This window comes from Oreochromis niloticus, linkage group LG3 (assembly GCF_001858045.2).
Source record: "Oreochromis niloticus isolate F11D_XX linkage group LG3, O_niloticus_UMD_NMBU, whole genome shotgun sequence".
Taxonomy (NCBI): Eukaryota; Metazoa; Chordata; class Actinopteri; order Cichliformes; family Cichlidae; genus Oreochromis; species Oreochromis niloticus.
In genome coordinates, this window is record NC_031967.2 from 83,407,835 (window position 1) to 83,431,853 (window position 24,019).

General features: G+C 38.9%; 1 protein-coding gene across 1 annotated transcript; it reads right to left on the reverse strand.

Moving 5' to 3' along the window:
* Positions 1 to 1,740: 1,740 nt before the first annotated feature.
* On the reverse strand, positions 1,741 to 22,866 carry LOC109201517 (protein NLRC3-like). The gene is made up of 10 exons (XM_025905260.1): positions 22,831 to 22,866; positions 22,642 to 22,746; positions 21,695 to 21,761; positions 16,374 to 16,602; positions 14,987 to 16,245; positions 14,376 to 14,896; positions 12,341 to 12,514; positions 10,644 to 10,817; positions 5,894 to 5,951; positions 1,741 to 3,297 (listed from the first exon to the last, which is right to left on the reverse strand). Exons 4-10 carry the CDS (start codon positions 16,408 to 16,410, stop codon positions 2,788 to 2,790), a joined length of 2,733 nt encoding a protein of 910 aa, XP_025761045.1. The 5' UTR covers positions 16,411 to 16,602; positions 21,695 to 21,761; positions 22,642 to 22,746; positions 22,831 to 22,866; the 3' UTR covers positions 1,741 to 2,787.
* Between the last annotated feature and the right edge of the window lie 1,153 nt (positions 22,867 to 24,019).

The window sequence follows — 24,019 nt, forward strand, 5'->3', positions numbered from 1 at the left end:
AATAAAGACGAGGGTCGACAAAATTCTCTCGTATGATTTTGGGGTGATGCAGAGGGTAAGCGCACTTGGCGTTGACGTAAGGGTACAGGCATGTGACGTCTACATAATACACATTTTCTCCGGGCGAGGCGCTGTAACGCAACCTCAAGGCCGAAGTATGCCCCCCGTAAAGACCCAAGCGAGAAGACAGAGGTTCCGGAGCTGCGTAGCGCCGCAGGAACTTTTTGACCTCCTCGTCTGATTTTTTTCATCTCGCTCCACTCGTGCTTCCACAGCGTGACTGTGCTGACGCGGTAAATGTTTCTCAGCTCACGGAGCCTCGCCTTGGTAGAGGTGTGCAGGTCCCCATAAGGAGTGTGGGTCAAAGGGCAAATCTCCTCGGGCCTGTAGCACGTTGGACAGGCGTGATAAAAGCACCCCAGAAACTCCCTCACCCACATCTCTCCCTCTATCTCCGCATATCCGTCTACAAAGTACGGGCCTATTTTTTTCTCCCCTCACGTCTTGAAAGCGTTTTTAATGGGGATTTTCTGAGAGCGAGCTACCCACTCCAGCCACTGAATGGCCTACGCGTGCGAGTAGGCGTTGGACGTGCGTCCGTAGTTGTCGGGCGAGGGGATTGCCAGAGTGTTTTTGGGAAGGAAATTAGTGAGAAACACTTTCATGCACGCGGAAGCTATAGTGACATAATGGATCATATTACACACATCTGGAATCAATTAGTCACTTCCAGAGTACTTCCGGTAAGGTCAAAAAGTCAAGGATAGTGTCATCAAACAAATTTTGACACAAGCCATACACCAAAACTCTCTTCTCTTACTTCTGTTTAATCAGTTTTTTGTTTGACCTTTATTCAGCTTTGTGAAAACCCCCAGAGGAACCCTCCCGAGGGATTAATAAAGTTTTATTTAATCTAATCTAATCACATTAATCTCAGCCAAACCGATTTACTCAGGAACAAATAAAACACTGACAAAAGTCATTAACATTTTTAGGTTATCAAAGACACATATATTCCATGTTTAACCTGAGTAGCAAAAGACCACGGGAGTTTGAAAACGATGTGCTGGGAGTTCGCTGTTCTTGCCGGCTCAGATTTTGTAAGTTTACACAGCTACATTCTCACCTGAAAATATGCTAAAAGTTTAATTTCCGACCCAGAAAGAGTAATAAGAGTAACATTAAAACTAAGTGCCTGCTGCCATTGTTGGAAACTGGAATTGGTTGGGATGCGCTATGAATTCTGGGATACGGTTTTTCATTTTTGTTGTCCAGGTGGAAAGCCAGGAGAAATTCGGGAGAATTTTTTTTGGGGGGGGCACTGAAATTCGGAACTCTCCTGGAAAAATTGGGAGGGTTGGCATGCATGTTGTCAACACGTACATGCAAAAAAAGTTGTTGAAAATCTCCACGCTGGCAGGAGTTTTTAAAAATCTCAGTTTTCAGTGATCTAAAACGATGTTTACATGTGGACGAAAGGCCCAAACGCATAGAAAAAGCTGTGTTTTCAAAAAACTACCAATGTAGGTGTGGACAGCCTGAGCATACTTGCTCGTTTCATGACTTCGTACACAGCAATCATGTTTAACTGACATAATTGAACTGCAGTGAAACTAGAAAGACATATAAAAACTCTTCATGAACGGTCATGAAATCAGCAGGTAAGTATAGGGTTAGGCATTATTAAATTCCGTTCTTTTGAATTCTTTTGGCGACAGAGAAAGACTGGACTCAGAGTGGTCAAGCTCAAAAAATGATCTTTATTTTTACATTTCCGGAAATGGAGACCCGCCACACGATCACACAAGCTCAGGTCTGAAAGCATTGGAAGCCAGCATGGTTATATAGTTCTGCTGCACGTCTCTCTCTCTCTCTCTCTCACTCACTCACTCACTCACTCACTCTCACACTCACACACACACACAGTTAGTTCCGCTTTTTCTATACTTCATGTTTTCTGCACAAGACGTGCAGTCTACTCTGTGACTTTTGGCATACATTCTAACTCACAAGGGCGTTTTCCTACACTGGGCTCTATAAAACAATATAAACAGAAAATAAGCATTAAGGATATATATTTATATCGTAACAGCACTAACATAGGACATTACAAAATAAGGAACGAAAAATAAGCAGGTAATAATAATAATAAATCTTATTTGAAAATCTCATATCCAAGCTCTTACCGACACACTACAAAATATTCTGGTTAAAATTGTCTCTGTGGAAAAGATGTCAATGTTACAGTGTTTTAATGCAGGGTTTGCTGTTTATTAAATAAGCCATATCCATTATGATCCCTCAATACAATCATATTAAGTTTGAACTATTGAGCCAATATTTTCAGCTTATATGGCTGAAACATTTTCAAATGATGAGCTTCCAACAATGAGTGAAACAGTGAGAGCCTGTGGAGAGTTTGGAAAAAATCCCATTAAGAAAAACAAATGAAACATTTGGATTTGTTTCAATGAGCTCAGACTTGTTGAAAATGCAGAGGAGCTGGTTGTACACGGAGCTTCACACAAACACAACACACTGATATTCACTGTGAAGCGGAAAAAGAAAAGCAACACCGGGATCCTGGAATAATGGTAACTTCCATCTTTAAGGACTGAATAGGAAGAAGTTTACAATGAATCATTTAGAACAGTTTTAAACATCAACTGATTGAATCCATGAATCTGAAAATGTGTTTCCAGTGAAAGAGACAGACATGTACAGACTGAACTATCTGTTCAACAGTCAGAGTGTTTGTCTAACAGGAAGACACTCTTTACTCTCAACTCAGCACAGACGCACTGAGGAATTATAATTTAACCAAAACCCAGGATAAAGAGGTTCAGTGAATGTGGTGTTGAAGGTGTGGAGGTGGATCAGAGTGTCAGAGGAGACTCTGTAGAAGGACAGAGTGCCAGCAGGATGATCCAGATACACTGCTACTCTGTTAGAGACAGAGGAGGAGGAGGAGGAGGGGGATGCAAATGTCTTATTGTGACAGACATAAACAGGACCATCATTAGCGCAGTGCAACCTCCAGGACTGATGATCGAGTCCGAATTCACAGTCATTACTTTCTCCTTTCCTTTTGATGCTTCTGTAACTCACTGATATATAAACCCTTCCTCTCCACTCGACCTCCCAGTAACAGCGACCAGTCAGACCATTTGCACACAGCAGCTGATGAACATCAAATCTGTCTGGATGATCAGGATATGACTGAACCTCCTCCACATGTGTCACCGTCCTGTTGTTGTCAGACAGTTGGAGCTCTGTGTTCACTGTGTTTGTGTCGATTGTGAGTTGACAGGAATCTGATGGAGAGAACAAACACAATCCAGCTGCAGTTATTGATCCATCATCTGTTCATTGATTGACACTTTGATGATGACTCCTGACATCAGAGATGTGAATGAATGATGTGACAGTTTGAAGATGGTTGAATGTGTGCTGCTTTGTTTTCATGAATCGCATTAAAAACACACTTACACTTCCTCAGACCTGGTGTCAACCATTGGACTCCAGCAGGCTCCACCCTGAAAGGAGGAGGGGGGTCAGACCATCATCATATTTATCGTTTATTTGTATAACACCTTAAGAAAAATTATAGTGTCTGAAAATGTTTCTATTATTACAACAACAACAAAAAAGATCGTAGTGAAATAAATATTTAATAAAGTATTATAAAAATACATAATGTAAAATAAAAATTGAATGACACATTTTTAACACTTTGGTGTTCCATAGTCTAGTTCATATTAAAAAGTTAAATAATGTATTAGCACTAGGGTTAGGTTGCTAGGTTCCTGTATTCCTCCGTACAACCATATCACACAAAAGTCTGGACTGCGGCTATGAATTGTATTAATATTGCTTAAAAGAGACTTGAATGTTAAGGCAACAAAAACAAAACATATCCCACACCTCCAACACGGCATGTTGTTTGGGAAAAAGACCTGAAAGAAGTTCTTGGAGGGCAGAGTATTAGAGGTCAATACCAAGTTGGAAGAATGGTTTATACCAAGTCTGCATTTAACTTGTTTGATTTTATTTGACTTATTTGATTCTAAAGACCACTACAAGAGTCATAGTAATTGATGGGTCATTTGTTTAAAAAACAAACAAAAACATTTCTAATGCCAGTTCATTATGCATGTTATGTTCACGTTTTGCAAGCTTTACACAGACAAAAATGTGTAACACTACCTCACCCCTGGCTGCCCTCAAGTGGCTCTGTCCATTATCTCACTGTTTGAATCAGCGTGAAGGACACGAGGGAGCAGATTTGGACTGAATTCTGTTAAGGTAATTAACTTTTGCTTACAAAGATTTCGGGTTCTTTTAGCTTTGTTTTACTGTAGTAACATCAGTTGTGATCAAATATTAAGTTTTACCGAGGCAGAACTATCAGTTCACTACCAATGAGTAGTTAGCCAAAACTGCCAGCCAGCTAGCTAGCTTAGTTCATTTAGTTTGCTGAATTGTTAGCATGGAGTGAGAGTTTAAAATTATTAATGGTGCTAGTTGGGTAAATTTAGTTTTGTGTTCAATATACTTAACATAGCTATACGACAAAAGAACTATAAAGCTGCAATGTTTTTTTTTTTTCCTTCTTAAGCCGCGCGCTCTCTGTCTGCACCATGCTTGGTGTGTTTGTTAGTGATGTGCGGATCGATCCTGAAATATCGATTCCTCCGATACCAATCATTTATGTTCTAGAATCGATTCTCACATTAAAATATCGATATTTTAGTAATTTAGAATAAATTTGTAGTTTATCATTAATAGGAACACAGTGGAAAGAAACTATAACATTCGGATTGTCTACATCCAAAGGAACTACTTCCTCTTCCGCCGTTCATAGTCATGTGCGAAATACGGCTGTATAAATGTCTCGCAGCCCCTTGGCATATGCACTCACAACAATGGCTGAGCGTAATTGGGGTCATGTGCGGACATTTTTTTTACCTCCACAAACAGCTGAGACATGGTTTGCGACACGTGGCAAAAGAGTGCTCCAAGAGTGAGGTGTTGTGGCCATACTAGGGAGACATTCAAAAGGGCTGTTGTGTGTGTGTGTGTGAGGGGGGGGATACATTTTACGGGTTTATTTATCCGATAAAATACGTTAAATGTCACCGTTATTATTGGCCAGCCCGGAAACAGTGGGGGTGTCCAAGGCTGCTTCCACCTGAGGACCACAGTCTAAAGAAAGCCTGGTAGTACAGCATAAGCTCCCTCGATGGAGTGAAACTCTACAGTCTGCTCCTTGCTGTCTAAAATATAACCGGGCACTTACGTAAACTCTCGACCGTCTCACACTTTGTTTAATTAGTTTTCTGTTTGACGTTTATTCAGCTGTGTGAAAACCCCGGAGGAACCCTCCCGAAGGATTAATAAAGTTAAATTTAATTTACTCTAATGTAATAACTTTAATCTCAGCCAAACCGATTTACTAATGAACAAATAAAACACTGAAAAAGCCGAACAATAACATTTTTAAGTTATTAAAGTGACTTATATATCATGTTTAACCCGAGTAGTGAAAGACCGCGGGGGTTTGAAAACGATGTGTCGGTCGGCTCAGATATTTGAAGTTTACACAGCTACATTCTCACCTGAAAATATGTTAAAAGTTTTTTTGCGACCCAGAAATAGAAATAAGAGTAATATTAAAACTAAGTAGCTGCCGCCAGTGTTGGAAACTGGAATTGGCTGGGCCGCGCTATGAATTCTGCGATATGGTTTTTCAATTTTGTTGTCTGGGTGGAAAATCTAGAGAAATTCGGGAGAATGGTGGCTCTGGGAGATTTTCGGGAGGGGCACTGAAATTTGGGATTCTCCCGGAAAAATTGGGAGGGTTGGCATGTATGGTTTTGGCAACATCACTAACCTTGTCAAACACAGAGTAAATCATATCACAGAATATGACGAGCGTATGTTGAGGCGAACTGAAGAGGAGGAGAGGGACAGGTGCTGCTAGGGCGAGACAGACGCCTCTCACAGAGTCCTTTCGTGCTGCAGGCAGGCAAGGTGTTCAAATAGCGCACAACTTCAGTTTTTTTTATTTCTATATGATGAACCCTGCATTATTACGTGATAAGAACAAGTAATCTGATGTCCTGTAATCATTATGATGCTATAATTTGAGATACAATAAATAAAATACGTTTTTGTACAAAGTATCGGTATCGGATCAGTATCGTCGATACCACCCTGAATATTACTTTGTATCGGATCGGCAAGAAAATCAGTGGTATCGCACATCACTAGTGTTTGTGTGCATAACTTGGGAGGACCGATACTGGTTTGAGACAAATCTCACAAGTGTGTTCGTAACTTTATAACGCTGTTTATAAATTCATTTATGGATAACTTAAGCCTGCAGCTCCAGCACCAGTGGCTTACATCCAGGGTTCTCTGCTGCTTATTTTTTTATTTATTTTTTTTGTTATGGAAAAAGACAAGGGTGCAGGACAGATCTATATTTAATTTAAATGAAGATTTACTTAAGTCACCAAGAGTTAACTGTCTTATCACCAAAATTACATTCAATCAACATGAGTTTATTCAAATTCTATTTGCAAGTCCAGTTTGGGTAATCAAATAGAAAATATAAAACAAGGGAATAAATTAATGCACATTAATGAAAGACATCTTAACTTATAGATTTACTTTAAGCTTCATTTCCGACAGATTGTGATTAATCATATAAACTATTTTAAGTTGGAGATGTGAACTCACTTCCAGTTATTTATGTTGTAAACTATTAATATAAATCAGGTTACTTTAACCTTGGATGAAGTGGCCTAATCTGAGCTTTGATCATTTGTTGAATGACTTGACAAGCAGTTGGGCACTATTAGTTTTAGTTTGAAAACTAGTTTGGAATAGCCTTGTCATAAATTTTTAAGTGAGCATTTTTATAGGATTTAACCATGGAATTAACACAGGGTGTAGTTGGTCTGTCTTTTACACCTTGTCAAGGTGTCTGATTGTATAGACTTTGGATCTATGGCAGATGGTGTCTTGACTCAGTTTTTCTTTTTGACCCAAACATATATGTTTTCTGTACTCAGGGAAAAGTTCTCATCATGGAGGGTTTGGATGATTGCAACCTTTCGGTTCTAAATGGTAGGCCAAGCATATGCATATTTATGCAAATTAATGTCTAAATTACTTTTGTGTTGCACACACTGACAGTGATCTTACATAGAATCAGTTTTATGTTGTCAAATCAATAAAATATTTAAATTACATTTAAATGTATTTGACAAACTGACAATTTGGAATTGTTCATGTCCTGATTCATGTCCTTCATGTCTGGGTTTCTTCATATTTGTTATCAAATAATGCCCCTACAGCCTTCACTTTAACAGTTTATTTGGCATATGGCCTTTTTATCCATGCCAAGTCCTCCAACAATGTAGTTTATATTTAAAAAAGTGTGCATAAATCTGAAATGGCACAAACACTGATGGATCAAAAAATTTCAATAAAAATAATACAGAAAATTATAAAGAAATTAAAAACAGAAATTGGAAATAATTTCATATTTAACTATCACAGGAGCAGTATCTTTGTCATTTCCTAAAGTGTGTAAAGACAATCCTAATGGTGATGAGGCAGAATTTTTTACATTTACAATGGCATGAATATTTGGGATGTTCTATACAGTATTTGTTAATCTAAAGAGAAATAACATTAATATGGTCTGTGTCGCATCTGATCTATGGTTGTCATCATTCATGTATCACCCAAGGGTGCACCCAAAAGGGATCATTAAAGTTAAGTCTAAGTCTAATACATATTTGTGGTTAAGTATTTGAACTACCCTGTGATAGCTTTGGAGTTTCTCCATACAATGTACAATTTTGTCTTTGTTTTTTCCTTTTTGCCAACAGAATATCCAGTGTCAACCCTGTTATGCTCTTTTAGGGGCCTTATTGCAGTTGGAACCACTCCCATCACCACATTTGCCACAGATGACCTTGGAGAAGGTTAGCTGTATCTTATGGCATACTACTACACCCTGCATCTCACCTGTCCTAAATGTGTGGATACGCTTCTGTCTGTCATTCAGACTTAAGTGTTAAAGGACAATATCCATGAGCAAGACACCACAGGCTCATACAATAAAGTCATAGCAGGCTGTAGAAATTTTTATTGAAACGTAGAGCTGTTTGACCTAGATGTAACTTAGGTCTGTGTTGTTTTGGACCTGATAGGTTTGAAGTTGCAATTTACACTTGAATTCATTATTATTATTATTATTATTATTTTTATTATTATTATTATTATTATTATTGTAATACAAAGTACTTTTTCTTAAAAAAAATGAAAACTTTAAAAAAGCACTTAGACTTATGTTGGTTTTATTTGATTTAACAGAGTTAAAGGACCCCCTGATGATCATGAGGACCCTGAGGATCATCAGGGGGTCCTTTGTCCCTCTTTGGGGGGAAACTCCTACTAGGTTTAAATCTGGGACTCCCCACCATTGACCCTTAGAACTGAGAAAGCTTCTCGGATGAGATGTGTAACGTCTTTAAGCAACTCAAAGAAGTCCAGACGCTTTTCTTTCCAAGCTCCTTACACTTAGAACAAGTGGTTAAAGCTTATTTTAGGTTTCAATTGCCGTGATTGGTTGCCTGAAATAAATGTGCAGGACTTATTTTAAGATTTAACTATGTTTATTTTTTGCCTAGATTAAGTGGTTAAAGCTTATTTTAAGTTTCAATTGTTCTGATTTTTTGCCTGGAATAAGTGTAAAAGAGTTATTTTAAGCTTTATTTAAATCTAGATATTGTTCTTATTTCAAGAAATCTTAGTAAGTCTCCAAAAGTTGCAGACAAAAACAGCGGATGGAGCAGAACTCATAGGAAAAATGAGAAATCCAGGATTTCAACTTGACAAGACGACCTCAACGGTTACCCCATCTCCTGCATCGCTTCCGCAAATCTGGTGACAGTGGTAGGGAACGCTAGTACAGTGGTATTGCTTCCAGATAGGAAGGCAAAAAGCCTTGGTTTTCATATCCAGGCTGGTCAGAGATCTGGATGGATAAAACTATTTCCAATAATGTTTGGTGATGATAATACAAAGTAGGACAGACATGTAGCGCAAAGTTAGCTAATAAAACAACAATAAAACAAAACAAATAAAGGAGAGTGATAGACAGCGTGCCGAACACACAGGCGCCATCTTGCAAACATGACCAGTACAGTCTCTTTCAGCTTGCCCACATGGACATTACATGGCTCTCATACAGCTACTTTTAGACACTGATAAAGGAGCAGTCCAACATTTTCACAAATACACTTCAGTCCATACGTGGATCAAATTGCTAATGATTTGGACTGATCCTGGATCTGTCACTGCACCACTGTATTAAATAAAATATGACTGATTCAAACGTTGTTTTTCATTATCTTTATATTCCTCTTCTGTTTAGCTGGAAAGGTCCTGCCTTTGCTGCCAGCTGTTTTTCTCCCTTTAGTGTCAGTGTGCTTACTGTACATGACCTCTGAGTGCGTGCAGCATTGTTTTCATGTGTTTCAAAGCCAACATTTACCTGAAACCTGTTCTGATTTACCAGCGTACTTCTCCACATACACACAGAGAAATCTGTGCTTCTGTCACACAAATAGTGAACAATATACCATAAAGTTTCAGGTTGAAACTATCAAGGGACCAGTGCATTTCTACAGTGCTAGAGATTATCGCCTTTAGCCAGTTCCCTGTATTTGATGTTTGGTTTAATGAATGGTGCACAGCCTCCAGCAGCAGCATCAAGCCTATCATTTAATATGTCATAACTGCAGTGTACCTGTGGAAAACTAAATCTAACCTCAGCTTAAGCCATGTTTACTGTACACAGATAACATGTGAAAACTGCCTCTGCCAGTTTCTTCTGCTGAATCTATGATGTTTTCTACACTTTCTTCATCAGGTTTTTTGACACACTTTCCAGAAGAAACAAACATTTTTGCACTCTGCCATTTCTCACACCTTGTACCAGCAGGTCGCAAGCCCTAGCTGCTGTCTTTGTCAGGACCTTCCAGAAACAGGCAAGGGCACTGGCCCAGACCTATGCAAGCTGTCGGTCAGAATCCCTACCACTGTTCCTTCACAAGTCTGAAGTTCAATTAAGTAATTAAATACATACAGTAAATACATTTCTGCAGGGCTGCTTGACTTTAAATTGTAAAGAAAACATCTCTTGTTTTCAACTTATGTTCTTTTTATAAATCTAGGCTTACAGTTTCCCCCAGTTCCAGTGTTTGTTTTAATCTAGGATAAATATGTCCTCAGCCTCTATATACAGAGATTTATCTCATTTGAACTTTTAACTATACTGAAATATCTACAATTTTTCCTGGAGAAGTTCTCCCTCCGGGATTAGTATGGTAAATTGCCTGTATTTGTATAGTGCTTTACTTTGTCCCAAAGGAACCCAAAGCACTTTACACATTCAGTCATTCACCCATTCACACACACATTCATACACTGGTGATGGAAAGCTACATTGTATGCCTTGTTGATCAAGTCATGTCACATCTGCATGTAACAAACAGTTAGTGAGTGAACGACAAAGGGTATGTTTTCAGCTCTTCCTCCTCTATCACACAATCTCTTCATACCTGAGAGTGTCCAGTCTCCAGCCTGGATCCTTCAGTCCATCTGACAGCAGCTTCACTCCTGAGTCTCCTGGATGATTGTAGCTCAGGTCCAGCTTTCTCAGATGAGAAGGGTTTGAGGCCAGAGCTGATGCCAGATAATTACTGCCTTCCTCTGTGATCAGACAGCCTGACAGACTGCAGGCACACAAAACAACAACCCATCTATGAACAATGATTATCTGTTTATCACACACAATAACATCTATCCATCCATCCATCTTCTTCAATCCAGGGCTGGGTTGCAGGGGGAGCACATCTCTCCTCTGAGAGCATTTTTTTCAGAAATTATTTCGAGATAGCAGTGCTCAGATTGCTTTGGGGAGAGATCCATTTAATACATGTGTACCTACTGATTTTACTTATGCTGAAGAAGACACGCTCTGCAGTCAAAAACAGGCTTACTCTAAGGCTCTAAGAGTGAAAAGCATTAAGCTGTTCACAGCTGTTCACAAGACTAAAATGTATTTTTGAATTTATGGCAAAGTTCAAATTATGTTTAACTTGATGCTTTTGAAGATGCTGCAAACTAATGAAACAGTCTAGTGACAAGAAGTCACAAATAGTTTCTTGAAATGAAAGTTGTTCGTCTAAAAATCTTACTGAAGAATGCAAGCTAGGCTTTTCTGTCATGTTTGAGTTTAAAAGTATTTCCTGCCATGTGAGAATGATGTAAAAAGTTTGAGAACCACTGGTGTAAGGTAACAACATACAATATTAGAAAGGCAGCATATGGCATATAAAAGTATATGGATCACGGAGCCCAATACTAAAAATAACCTGTCATTGGAAACTGCTGTCCAGGCTACTAAACTCATCTCAGAAATAACTAGGTCAATAGAAAACCTACCGTTAACAGGTGGAACTGATAGAATTTCACCTGTAAGGCTACAACGGATACTTTTTTATCAGGGTTAGCAGGGAAGAAGTTCAGATGATTTTGAGGTAGTTAGCAGTGGTGAGTCTCCTAACCTATATGTGGCTCCAGAACCCTGTATTATCTACAGAGTAAGATGGCTTGCTTTTTGAAACCATGGCAGTTACTACTGTGATAATTTAATGAATTTCCAGCTCAGGGCCAGTGGAGCTCACCCAGCCATCCCTTTCGTTCTCTCAAGAAGAAGTGCATCTTTTTATTTTTGTAGTAGAATATTCTATAAATCAAACTAATATATGAACTAACAGGTAAGTAAAAACCTTCAGAAAAGAAATAAAAACCAAGGAAGAAGATCTGGTGGATTTGAATGTTGTTGAAGAGAAGATAAAAATTTAATTTTGTGGAATTTACCTTTAAAAGTAAGTAATGCAAATTAGAACAAATTCTGAACCAGCCACTAATTACCAATAAGCTTCTTAATTGATTACTTGGATTAGGCTGTTTCTCCAACATTTCCTCAGATTTTAGGTCTAAATATATAGATGAACCAAATAAGCTGTACATTTCATTATTGCCTAAAAATGTAGTTTTTTTTTGTTTGTTTGTTTGTTTTTTTGTATTTTCATCTTACGAGTATAAAACAAATTAGTGTTAGAAATTGAAAATGGTTCTAAATATTATGTATGCAGTTACTTTCATTTAAAAAAGAAACAAAAAGTATAAAAGAGGTCACTGAACAACTTTGTTAAGGTTAGACAATTTAAATCATCATTTAAATCCTGACCTGAGAGTTTCGAGTTTACAGTGTGGGCTCTTTACTAAAGCGGAAAGAAACTTGACTCCTGAATCCTGCAGGTCATTGTTACTCAGGTCCAGCTCTCTCAGATTACAGGGCGGTGAGGTGAGAACTGCGTACAGAGCTTCACAGCTTCTCTCTGAGAGGTTACAGTAGGTCAGTCTAAGAGAAACAAAACAATAGTGAAAAATAGTGAAAACCTTCAAGCAGCTGCTGAGTTTGTTATCCCTTCTAAATGTGTTTGAAATCCTTTTAAGGTCATCCTACATAAAACACAATTTTTTCCTGATGGGTCACTTTCAGAATGCACAGCACTGAATAACATGATTTCTTGCTCCTGATTAGAAATTGAAACATATCATATTCATCCATCTATTTTGGAGACCTATTCCAATTTGCGATATAACAGTAGACAGCAGAAACCTTCACAGCAACTGAGATTCCAGCAACAAATTCAGATCAATCAATTTCAAAACCAGCAGGTTAAAAACAGTTTACTCCCTCTGACAGTGAAGAAAACATCTCCTCCCCCTCTCCCTAAAGCTGCATACAGCCTGGAAGTGATTAACATGCAAAAGAAACTGTGTGTTTGTGCTTGTGTTTGTGCCCTGTCTCGTTATGATTGTCTGTGTCAGCTGTGTTCGCCGTGTGCTCCTACTTCCCTCATTATCCCTCTGTGTATTTATGTCCACGTCTCCCTCAGTTCTGTGTCACCTTCTCCCTCATAGCTGTGTGTGATTATTCGTGTCTCCTGGTGCGCATTATAATTAATTTTTCCTAGTTAAGTTTTGTATTGTTGTTTTTGTATTGTTGTATGAATAAGGTTTTGCTTTTGAGTTTAAGTTCTATCCCCGTGAGTTTGTGTTTGGGTCCATTCCTGCCTGCCACACAGCTCAATCATGACAGTAAGCTACTGAAGAGACAACCAACGAAATCAAAGAATATCATCAGTTGACATATGACCTCCTAGGCAGTACATTAGCTGGTCACCTAGGCAACAGGAACCAAGAATATCTGTGTGCACCCAGCTGACAGCTTCAAAGCAATCATCCAATCACCTCCAGTGGAAAAAAAAAAGACATATCTGAGCTATTATAGAGACGTCTATATGTTTATGAACTAGATTTTACATGTTTCAGTATATATTTGCTTTGGATGAGGAAAGTAAAGTTGCTATGATTAAATTCATAGATTAGATTCATAGTTCTGAGAACCAAGGAAACACGTATCTTTCAGTTCATTTTTTAATGTCCTGCTTCTTAGGAACTAAAAGAGGCCACTAAAACACATGCGATATCACTGGAAAGGCCAGGATGTCCTCTGTTCAGTAAAACAGGACTCAATGTTATAGCTGAAAGAAAAAAGTTACAGACTAAAATCAAATGTCGATTAAAGTGGACATAAATGAGTAGGCTGGATCTCAGGAGGCTATGTAGTGACTGTATACATGTTGTAGCCATAATCGACTTACATCTTCAGCTGAAATTGTGTTGAGTTCAGAGGGAGATGAGTAACACTGTTGATAGCCTTGGCTCAAAGGTTAGAACTTGGAGCTCTTCTGCCTGAAGATGGATGCCTTATCCTTGCACGGACTTTTTATAGGAGCTTTCGGTTCTCCAAACTTAAAAATGTTAAATGCTACCTGATGTGCAAAGGATACTCACAAAATATCTTGTTTCATTCTCTAATGAACAAAAAAAGGATAGCATGGAATAGTCTGTTTTATAAGTTAGAGAAAATTGAAGTAGCAGTAAAAAGACAAAACTATAGTAGAGTGAAGCATAAAAAGACTGTTCCACACATGAGGTTCAATCAGTCATTTTATCTGACACTGAGGGAGAAATACCATGTCAGTAGTATTCTCTTGTGCTGTTTTAGTGCATAGGATGTGATTTTTTGCTTGCAAAAATATTGCGCTCCTGAAATATTAAACGATTGTCTGAAAAGGTAATGCAGGTTAGGGTCAACAAGAAACACTGTAAATTTAATATAAATATACATTTTTGTGTACATGTTTACTTACAGAGCTTTGTTGGAGGCTTTGACCACTGGCAGCAGCCTCAGAAGAGCCTCCTCTGAAGCAGAGTATTTCTGCAGGTCAAACACATGCAGATCTTCTTCTGATGACAGTAAGATGAAGACCAGAGCTGACCACTGAGCAGGAGACAGTTTTTCTGTGGAAAGACTTCCTGATCTCAGGGACTGTTGGATCTCCTCAACTAGAGAACAATCATTCAGTTCATTCAGACAGTGGAGCAGATTGATGCTTTTCTCTGCAGACAGATCCTCACTGAGCTTCTCCTTGATGTACTGGACTGTTTCCTGATTGGTCTGCCAGCTACTTCCTGTCTGTGTCAGCAGACCTTGTAGGAGAGTCTGATTGGTCTGTAGTGAAAGACCCAAGAGGAAGCGGAGGAACAAGTCCAGGTGTCCATTTGGACTCTGTAAGGCCTTGTTCACAGCACTCTGAAATAAAATCAGCCTCTCTAAAGAATGACTCCGCTTAAACATCTTGGAAGGCAATTGCTGTTCTTCCAAGTGTTTCTCTGCAGATGCTCTTGTTTCAGACTTCTGGGAGGTTGTTTGTTGTTCTTCCAGCAGATTGAGTCCAGAGTTGATGAAGGTCAGATGGACATGAAGAGCAGCCAGAAACTCCTGAACACTCAGATGGATGAAGCAGAACACCTTGTCCTGGTACAGTCCTCTCTCCTCTTTAAAGATCTGTGTGAACACTCCTGAGTACACTGAGGCTGCTCTGATATCGATGCCACACTCTGTCAGGTCTGATTCATAGAAGATCAGGTTTCCTTTCTGCAGCTGATCAAAAGCCAGTTTTCCCAGAGACTCAATCATCTCCCTGCTCTCTGGACTCCAGAGTGGATCTGTCTCAGCTCCTCCATCATACTTGACCTTCTTCACTTTGGCCTGAACCACCAGGAAGTGGATGTACATCTCAGTCAGGGTCTTGGGCAGCTGTCCTCCCTCTCTGGTTTCCAGCACATCTTCCAGAACTGTAGCAGTGATCCAGCAGAAGACTGGGATGTGGCACATGATGTGGAGGCTTCGTGATGTCTTGATGTGGGAGATGATCCTGCTGGCTTGCTCCTTATCTCTGAATCTCTTCCTGAAATACTCCACTTTCTGTGGGTCAGTGAACCCTCTGACCTCTGTCACCATGCCAACACTATCAGAAGGGATCTGATTGGCTGCTGCAGGTCTAGTTGTTATCCAGACCTGAGCAGAGGGAAGCAGTTTCCCCCTGATGAGATTTGTCAACAGCACATCCACTGAGGTGGACTTTCTAGGGTCAGCTAGGATTGCAGTTTTGTGGAAGTCCAGAGGAAGTCGACACTCATCCAGACCATCAAAGATGAACAGAACCTGGAAGTCTTCAAACCTGCAGATTCCTGCTTCTTTGGTTTCAGTAAAGAAGTGATGAACAAGTTCCACCAAGCTGAACTTTTCCTCTTTCAGCACATTCAGCTCTCTGAAAGTGAATGGAAATATGAACTGGATGTCCTGATTGGCTTTGTCTTCAGCCCAGTCCAGGGTGTATTTCTGTGTTAAGACTGTTTTCCCAATGCCAGCCACTCCCTTTGTCAGCACTGTTCTGATTGGTTCATCTCTTCCAGAAATGTTTTTAAAGATGTCTTCATGTCTGATTGTTGTTTCTGGTCTGTCTGGTTTCCTGGATGCTGCTTCAATCTGTCTGACCTCATGTTCATCATTGACCTCTGCAGTCCCTCCCTCTGTGATGTAGAGCTCTGTGTAGATCTGATTCAGAAGGGTTGGGTTTCCTGCTTTAGCGATGCCCTCAAACACACACTGGAACCTCTTCTGCAGCTTAGATTTAAATTCATGCTGACACCAGTGGAAGTTCCTAGTGCAGGTTCCTGAGTGACACACACACACACAAACACACAAAAAGTCCAAGATTCATCACGCGCTCATATTTTGAATGTATTTATGTCTATTTCTTGAGAAATTGTTGAATGTTTTACATTTACAGAATAATTCTCACTTCTCAGCAAATTCTCAGCGAACTTATTTTGCTTCATTCTCTTCAGGAGGTCCACTGTAATTGTCAAAAATGCTTCTTTGCTTCTCTTACTCTTCTCTTCATCCACACCTTTTAATACATCTTCATCCTGACATTGATTCTTAAAACATTGTAGGTCATCTGGACTCAGGCTTGTCTGGATCTCCTTCAGCTCGTTCTTCACAAAAGTGATGATTTTGTCCTCCAGTATCTGGAGCAGAATATTTTATTAATGACCCAAAAGCTTTTCTCACACAGGAGAGAAAAGAAGAACATAGGAGAAGGTATGTTTCTGGGAATAACTTTAATTATGTAAAATATACATGATCCCTCAATTAAATTCCAGCCCTGGCTCTCTAAAATCATATTTCCCCTTACATAATATTAAGTTCTCATTCCCCATAGCTAACACTATTGCTATTCTATTCTCATACAAGCTCTGGTTATGTTACATATGGATTATTATAATCTATCCTTTCTAGATTACCACACAAATGTCTCCTTAGACTTCAGCTGGTGGAAGATTCAGCTTCTTGTGTCATTAATAGAACTCAATGTTACAGCCCTTCAACCACTTCATTGGCTTCCTGTGAAATATCCCACTGATTTTAGATTCTGCTTCTTTCTTCAAAGTCTCCCCATAAAGTAAAATCTCTGTATCTGATCTTCTGCACATCACCAGTCCTCCATGTACTCCTCCTTATATGCTTCTTTTATTTTCCCATGTGCTCACATTACCCTCCAGTGCTTTCAGCCAAGTGTCCACTGGAACATTATCACACACCACATTCACAACATTAGTTCTCTCCCTATATTAAAATTAAGTAGCCCTAAAAACGAGTTTAAAAAAAAATATATTTATGATTCATTTCATGCAGTATTCAATACAATGCTACCTAATACTATGTAGTATAATGTAGGATGTTATCTTTCATGTCATGGGGAATGGAGTGAGCCGTGTGGAGTAAATAAATGAGGATCCACGCGCACGCACTCCATGAGATGTGATTGTGGTTTATTGTAACATAAAGCACAAGGGGGGAAATGGCAAAATGGAGCTAAAACTAAACTATACTGTGACAAAACCAAACTACAAAACAGCAAAACAGAACATGAAGGAAGGTAGACGAAGGTATGTGATGGTTGGCAGCAGGGAAAACACACAGTAGATACGCAGACAGACCAGCAACTAGTACTTCTTCTTTCAGGTTTAATGGCAGCTTGCATCCAAACATGTTGCATTGCTGCCATCTCCTGGCAGATTCCCTTCAGATTTTGACAATGGTAACTGTACATCTATATCGACTCGTTTAACAGCTGCTTTGGCCAACCTATCTGCACTTTCATTACCCAAAATACCCACATGAGCAGGAGTCCACATTATTACTTCATGTTTATTTTAGTAAGACAATCTATGATAAGCAAAAAGAACATCATACAAAATTTGTTGATGGGTATTTGTGTTTCCTTGTTCAATGCTTAATAATGCTGACAATGAATAACTACATATCAGTTCTTTTGAGATTCTGCTGTCTTCCACCAATTCTAGAGCCAGCAGTATGGGATATAACTCAACTGCATATATACCCAGAAGATTTGATGTTCTTTTTGCAATCTTGATATTTAACTCCGGAGTTACCACTGCTACACTAGTGGCTTCAGTACTAGGATCTTTTGACCCACCTGTAAAAAAAAAAAAAAAAAAAAAATCAAAAAAAAAATCACTGTATTTGCTCTCCAAATCTGTTATAAACTTTTTGAGAAATATCTGTGGTCACTTTCCTCTTAGTATCTGTTAATGACCTGTCTACTTTAATGTATTTCAATGTCCATATAGGTCGTAAAGGCCACAACACTGACTGAAGTCTTTGTCATTTTAAAAGTTCTCGGTCTGTCATCCCCACTCCAGCCAAAACTATTTTTAATAACCGTTCCTCTTTCCCACCAATTCTCTAAAACTTTCTTAACAGTATGGTTTTCGTCATGACCTTTCAAATTTATCCAATAACTAACTATCAGCTGTTGCCTTCTAATATACAGTGGCATTTCTCCTGATTCCACTTGTAGAGCACATATTGATGTTTTTTTAACAGTCCATGAGCAAAGTCTCAGTGCTCGAGCTTGGATTACATCCAGCTTCTTTAAGTTTTAACCGCTGATCCATATACCACACACCCACAATCTAATGTTGATTGAATTAACGTGATATAAATATTTATTAAGTGCATCAAAATTAGCACCCCATGTCAGTCCTGCTAAACACCTCAAAATATTAAGATTCTTTTTACTTCTCCCCACAATGTGCTTTGTGATTTTTCCCAAGTTAATCTCTTGTCAAAAACAACCCCCCAGGAAACAAAAACAAGCCACCCGTTTTAATTATTTCCCATACGGGTATAACATGTTTTTTCCCCCAATTTTCTTATTTGTGGAAAACATTACTTTAGTTTTCTTAAAAGAAAATTTAAAACCCTACACCCCACTTTTCTGCTTTACCTATCCCCTCTTGAAGTTTCTTGATGAGTTGGTCAACATTCTTCCCCCTCACCCATAATGCTCCATCGTCAGCAAGAAGTAATTTACTATAACTATCAGACACATCTTTAAAAATTTCATTGATCATAAGTGAGAAAACCGTTGGGCTAACTACACTTCCCTGAGGAGTTCCATTTTCTGTCTTACACGGCTCAGAAACATGTGACCCTATTTTAACTTAAATTGTTCTTTCACATAAAAAAATCTAATACCTAATTAAACACATTTCCTCCTATCCCTACTTCATGTAACTTAATCAGTAGACCCTCTCTCCGAAGCATATAATATGCCTTTTCTGCATAAAAGAAGACAGCAACTACCACCTCTTTATTAACTTGCGCTTCGATCCATCGTCCCTCTACCTCTATGAAAACCACTCTGATAGGGTGCTAATATATTTCTTGACTCTAAAAATTGTACCAATCTGTCATTCGCCATCCTTTCCATCAGTTTACACATATTGGAACTCAGAGCAATGGGCCTGTCATTTCTAGGATCGCTATGGTCTTTCGCTGGTTGCTTTATTGGTATAATTAGTGCTTCTGTCCATCGACGTAGGAGACACCCAACTTTCCATACCTTATTAAACAACAATAACAATTTATTTAAAGCTTCATCACTTAGATGTTTCAACATAACACATCCTTCCCAGGAGCACTTTTCCTGGTTCTGCCCAGAGCTCTTTTCAGTTCTCCAATAGAAAAGGGACAACTCAGTACGTCTTCAGTACTTTCCTTCCTCCCTAAAGTTTCAAGATTTCTTTCTTTGGTCCTCTCTTCCTCGTTTACTTTCATCTCACAAATTTCTCCGACTATGTATATCAGCAAAAGTGCCTGCCAACAACTCAGCTTTTTCCCCATCAGATGCAGTCACTTGATTGTTCTTATCCAGAATTGGATAGTCCAGTCTCCTCTGTCTCCCCCCATTTTCCCGATCATCCCCCACACTTCCTCTATTTGAGTATTACTACCAATTGTATTACAGAAAACTGTCCAGTACGTTCTCTTTGTTGTATTCCTGACTTTTGCCTGTGCTTTTTTGTAGACAATTAAGTGTTGAAAATTATGAGAACGTTTGACCCACTTAAATGCTTTCTTTCTCTAACCACTGGCTTGCATTCATCATTCCACCATGGAACTGCTCTCCTCCTAACTTTCTTCGATGTCTTTGGAATAGCCTCCTCAGCAGTGCTTAGAATACTTTGATTTCTTGATTCACACTTTCAACACGCAAATGATTTTTAACTTGTAAAAAGCTTCCTCTAACACAACCTACTAAACTTCCCCCAATTCGCCTTCCCAAACACCCACTTCCCTCCCAATGTTTCAGGTACCTGTATTTGACCAGTCCTTATTTTACTCACTACCAGATAATGACCACTACAAAATGACTTATTGTTTACTTACCATTCACATAATGGGGCCAAAGAACTAGAAACAAAAGTTAAGTCTAATATGGATTCCCTACCAGAGCTAATATCAATTTGCGTCTTTTTCCCCCATCATTCAAACATACAAGATTTTTATTGTCCAGAAATTCCTCTAACACTTCCCCATTGTAGTCTGTTTTCTCACTCCCCCATAACGAATGGTGTACATTAAAATCCCCACACCATATAATATTTCCTGCCATGTCCATTTCCTCTATCTTATTTAACTAACTTTTTACAAGGATTATAAAAATTAAAAGCCATAATCACTTTCCCTCCTATCCAAACATTAATTACTACATACTCCAAATCCCCTTCCCTGTCACCTTGTAATCTTGTAAGGAATACCTTCCTTAACCGACGTAAGAAACCCACCACCATTTCTTTCTTTCGTACCATATCTAACAGCAATATACACATAAACTCTAAAATCCAAAAAAGGCTTCAACCATGTTTCAACCATGTTTTTTTGTTTTTTTTGAATAACTGTCTGCTGCCTCAATACTTCATATCCCCAGAAAGCAACACAGTGTTCCCCTCCACAATTACAGCATGTAGGTTTTGCTCCCACATCACACTTCCCATACTCATGATCCTCAGAAAAAGCAACTAATAAAGGAGTAGACATGACTTAAATACAAACAGAAGAACACAGGGAGATTACAAACAGGTGAGGAACACAGCTGGGAGTAATTGACAAGATGAAACAGGGGAAGCAAAACTGAATACACTGACATCAGACATGAACTGTCAACGTAAAACGGGAAACAAGAAACAATTCACAAGACACAGACTAGACACAGAACTAAAAGGGACACATGGAAAACACAGGCCCGATACTGACAATTCAATTCAATTTTATTTGTAAAGTGCCAAATTAAACCAAAACTCGCCTCAAGGCACTTTATATAACCACAGAACCAAAACCTAGGAACAAACAAAGACATCAAGAAAACCAAGATTAACAATAAAAAACAGAAAACGCTGGGACACAGACCCAGAACTGTGACATTTCAAGTGTTATTGGCCATACTGTAATTTTGTTACCTAATTGCTTGTAAGGTGTACTCGATCTTGAAAGGCGCTTTTAAATAAAATGGCATTTTATTCCATTTATTTTTTGGGGGGGCCTGCCCAGCTGCCAAAGTGTATGGTTTGCTTTTCTTGCTGAAATACTGAGACATGCTTGAGACTGCCGATATATTTGCAGTTTAGTGGAGACACAAATCTGACCACAAAATTCTGTTCAACAGGAAGCTCTACCTTCTGAGCCAGAACCCAGCATGGAGATAGCTGTGAGCAAAATAGATGTAAAAGTAGATGTTGTACATGTACATACCTGAAATATGTCCAGGTGTGTTTGATGCTGACTACTGGGAACCTCTGATGAGCTCTGTTGGCCCTCTCTGTGGAGGAGTCATGAAGAATTAAATACAGCAAAACCTTACAGCATGAAATGCAGCCCGCTGGTCCCCTGATGACATACACACACACACACACATATATATACTGACTCCCTAGGACTTGCCTGACCCTCTGCAGGTACTTTGTGATTTTTGGTTTTTACTGTGGCTGAAAAAAATGGCTGAAGTAAAGATTCAGTGTCCTCCATGAATTTTAATAAAATTGTTTGCAGATACTATAGAAAACCTCAGAAGTCAAAGACAGCAAGAAGAGTACCACTGAATTTAGTGTTTGTTGTATTTCAGGAATGTCACAGCAGAGCTTCTCACTATTTTTGTGCATTGCTACAAACACACACACACACACACACACACACACACACACACACACACACACACACACGTGCTTTTCACAGAAAGAAAAGCAGGGTGTTTGCTCCTTTCTGTTATTTCTCTTTCAGCATTAAATGGTGATCATTTTGTTTCAGATGGGCTTTAATTTTTTTTCTCCCTCTCTTTGGGTCAGTTCTGGATCTGATGAAGATATTTCCAATATTAACAAGTCTCTGCAGCTTGCTCATTTTATTTATTTATTTATTTATTTATTTATATCTATAGCTATTATATCCTCTCCCTCTCTTTAGGTAGATAGAGGCAATCACAAGTTTTTCAGTGTGTTACTTTCTGCTACATATCATGTCATAGGAAAATGTTTTTACGTGTTTCACTTCCTGTTTGCTGGAGTGGATTTTCGGTTGTTTAGAAACCAAACGCTTGTTTTAAAAAGACAGTTTGAATGGGATTGACGGAATGACGTGTTTGCAATTTATATCCAACAACATCAAACAGTTAAATCAAAGAATTCATGTTACTAACAGCTCACCTCTCTGCAGCAAACAGAGTCTCGTCTTTATTAAAAGTAATGTCTCCATGTTTAGATGCGTCAGTCTTTAAGAACACAGGGCTGGGTGGAGGTCCAGGTTGGTTCCTGTGAATAATGATGGAGCAGTGATGTGAGTGCTGAGCTGTGACATGGAGAAGAGTCATGGACAGTTAGAGATGGTCATCTCACCTCTGAGCTTTGGTCTGGCTCTCATGTTCCCCACACAGAGTGCTTTTAGAGGGAGGGACTCCCTCCTCTCTGTCCTCACACTGATCCATGCTGCTCAATTCAGCTCACACACACTTTCTACCTTCACCTGCAGAAGAAACACAAATCATTCATGTGCACATCAACTAAAATCCTCCTTTCCATCGTGTGCTGTCCAAGTATCAGCTGCTTCATCTCAGTGTCAGCTGAATGCAGTCAGAAAGCAGTGTGAGGCAGAGTTAGCTGCCATCAGCTGCTCTACTTCTACTATCAGTCCACTACATCTAGTGGACTGATAGTAGGAATGGGGTCTAAAAGACACGTTGATGGTTTGGAGATAATAATTATAGAAGTTAACTCAGAAAGATCAATTGGAGAAAAAGAGTGTAACTGAACATCAATGGTACTAAAAGTAGCTGTAGATAATATTACATCTGTGGGATGATTATTGGTAATTTTTTCTCTAATGATAAAAATTTTATTTGTGAAGAAGTTCATGAAGTCATTACTAGTTAACGTTAAAGGGATTGTTGGCTCAGTAGAGCTCTGACTTTTTGTCAGCCTGGCTACAGTGCTGAAGAGAAACCTGGGGTTGTTCTTATTTTCTTCAATCAGTGATGAATAGTGAGACGTTCTGGCTTTGCGGAGGGCTTTCTTATAAAGCAGCAAACTATTTCTCCAGGCTAAATGATGATCCTCTAAATTTGTGACACGCCATTTCCTCTCCAGCTTACGATTTATCCGCTTTAGGCTACACGTTTGAGAATTATACCACGGAGTCAGGGACTTCTGATTTGAGGCTTTAGTTTTCACAGGAGCTACAGTATCCAGAGTCGTACGTAGTGAGGAGGTAAAATTATTAACAAGATAATCGACCTCTGTTGGAGTAGCGTTCAGATAGCTGCTCTGCTCTATGTTGGTACAGGTCATTGAAGATTATAACAGTGGGTGGATTATATTCTTAAACTTAGTTACAGCGCTTTCAGAAAGACATCTACTTTGATAAAGTCTACTCTCCACTGCTGTGTATTTTTATTGTGAACTGCAAACTTTATTTGTTGCAGTTCACAATTCCTGCAGTGTGATGAAAATATTTTAGTTTATAATATGGTAAAACATATACATTTCAACAAATATCTCTTTGTTCTAAACTGTTTCTTTCCTGTTTAAC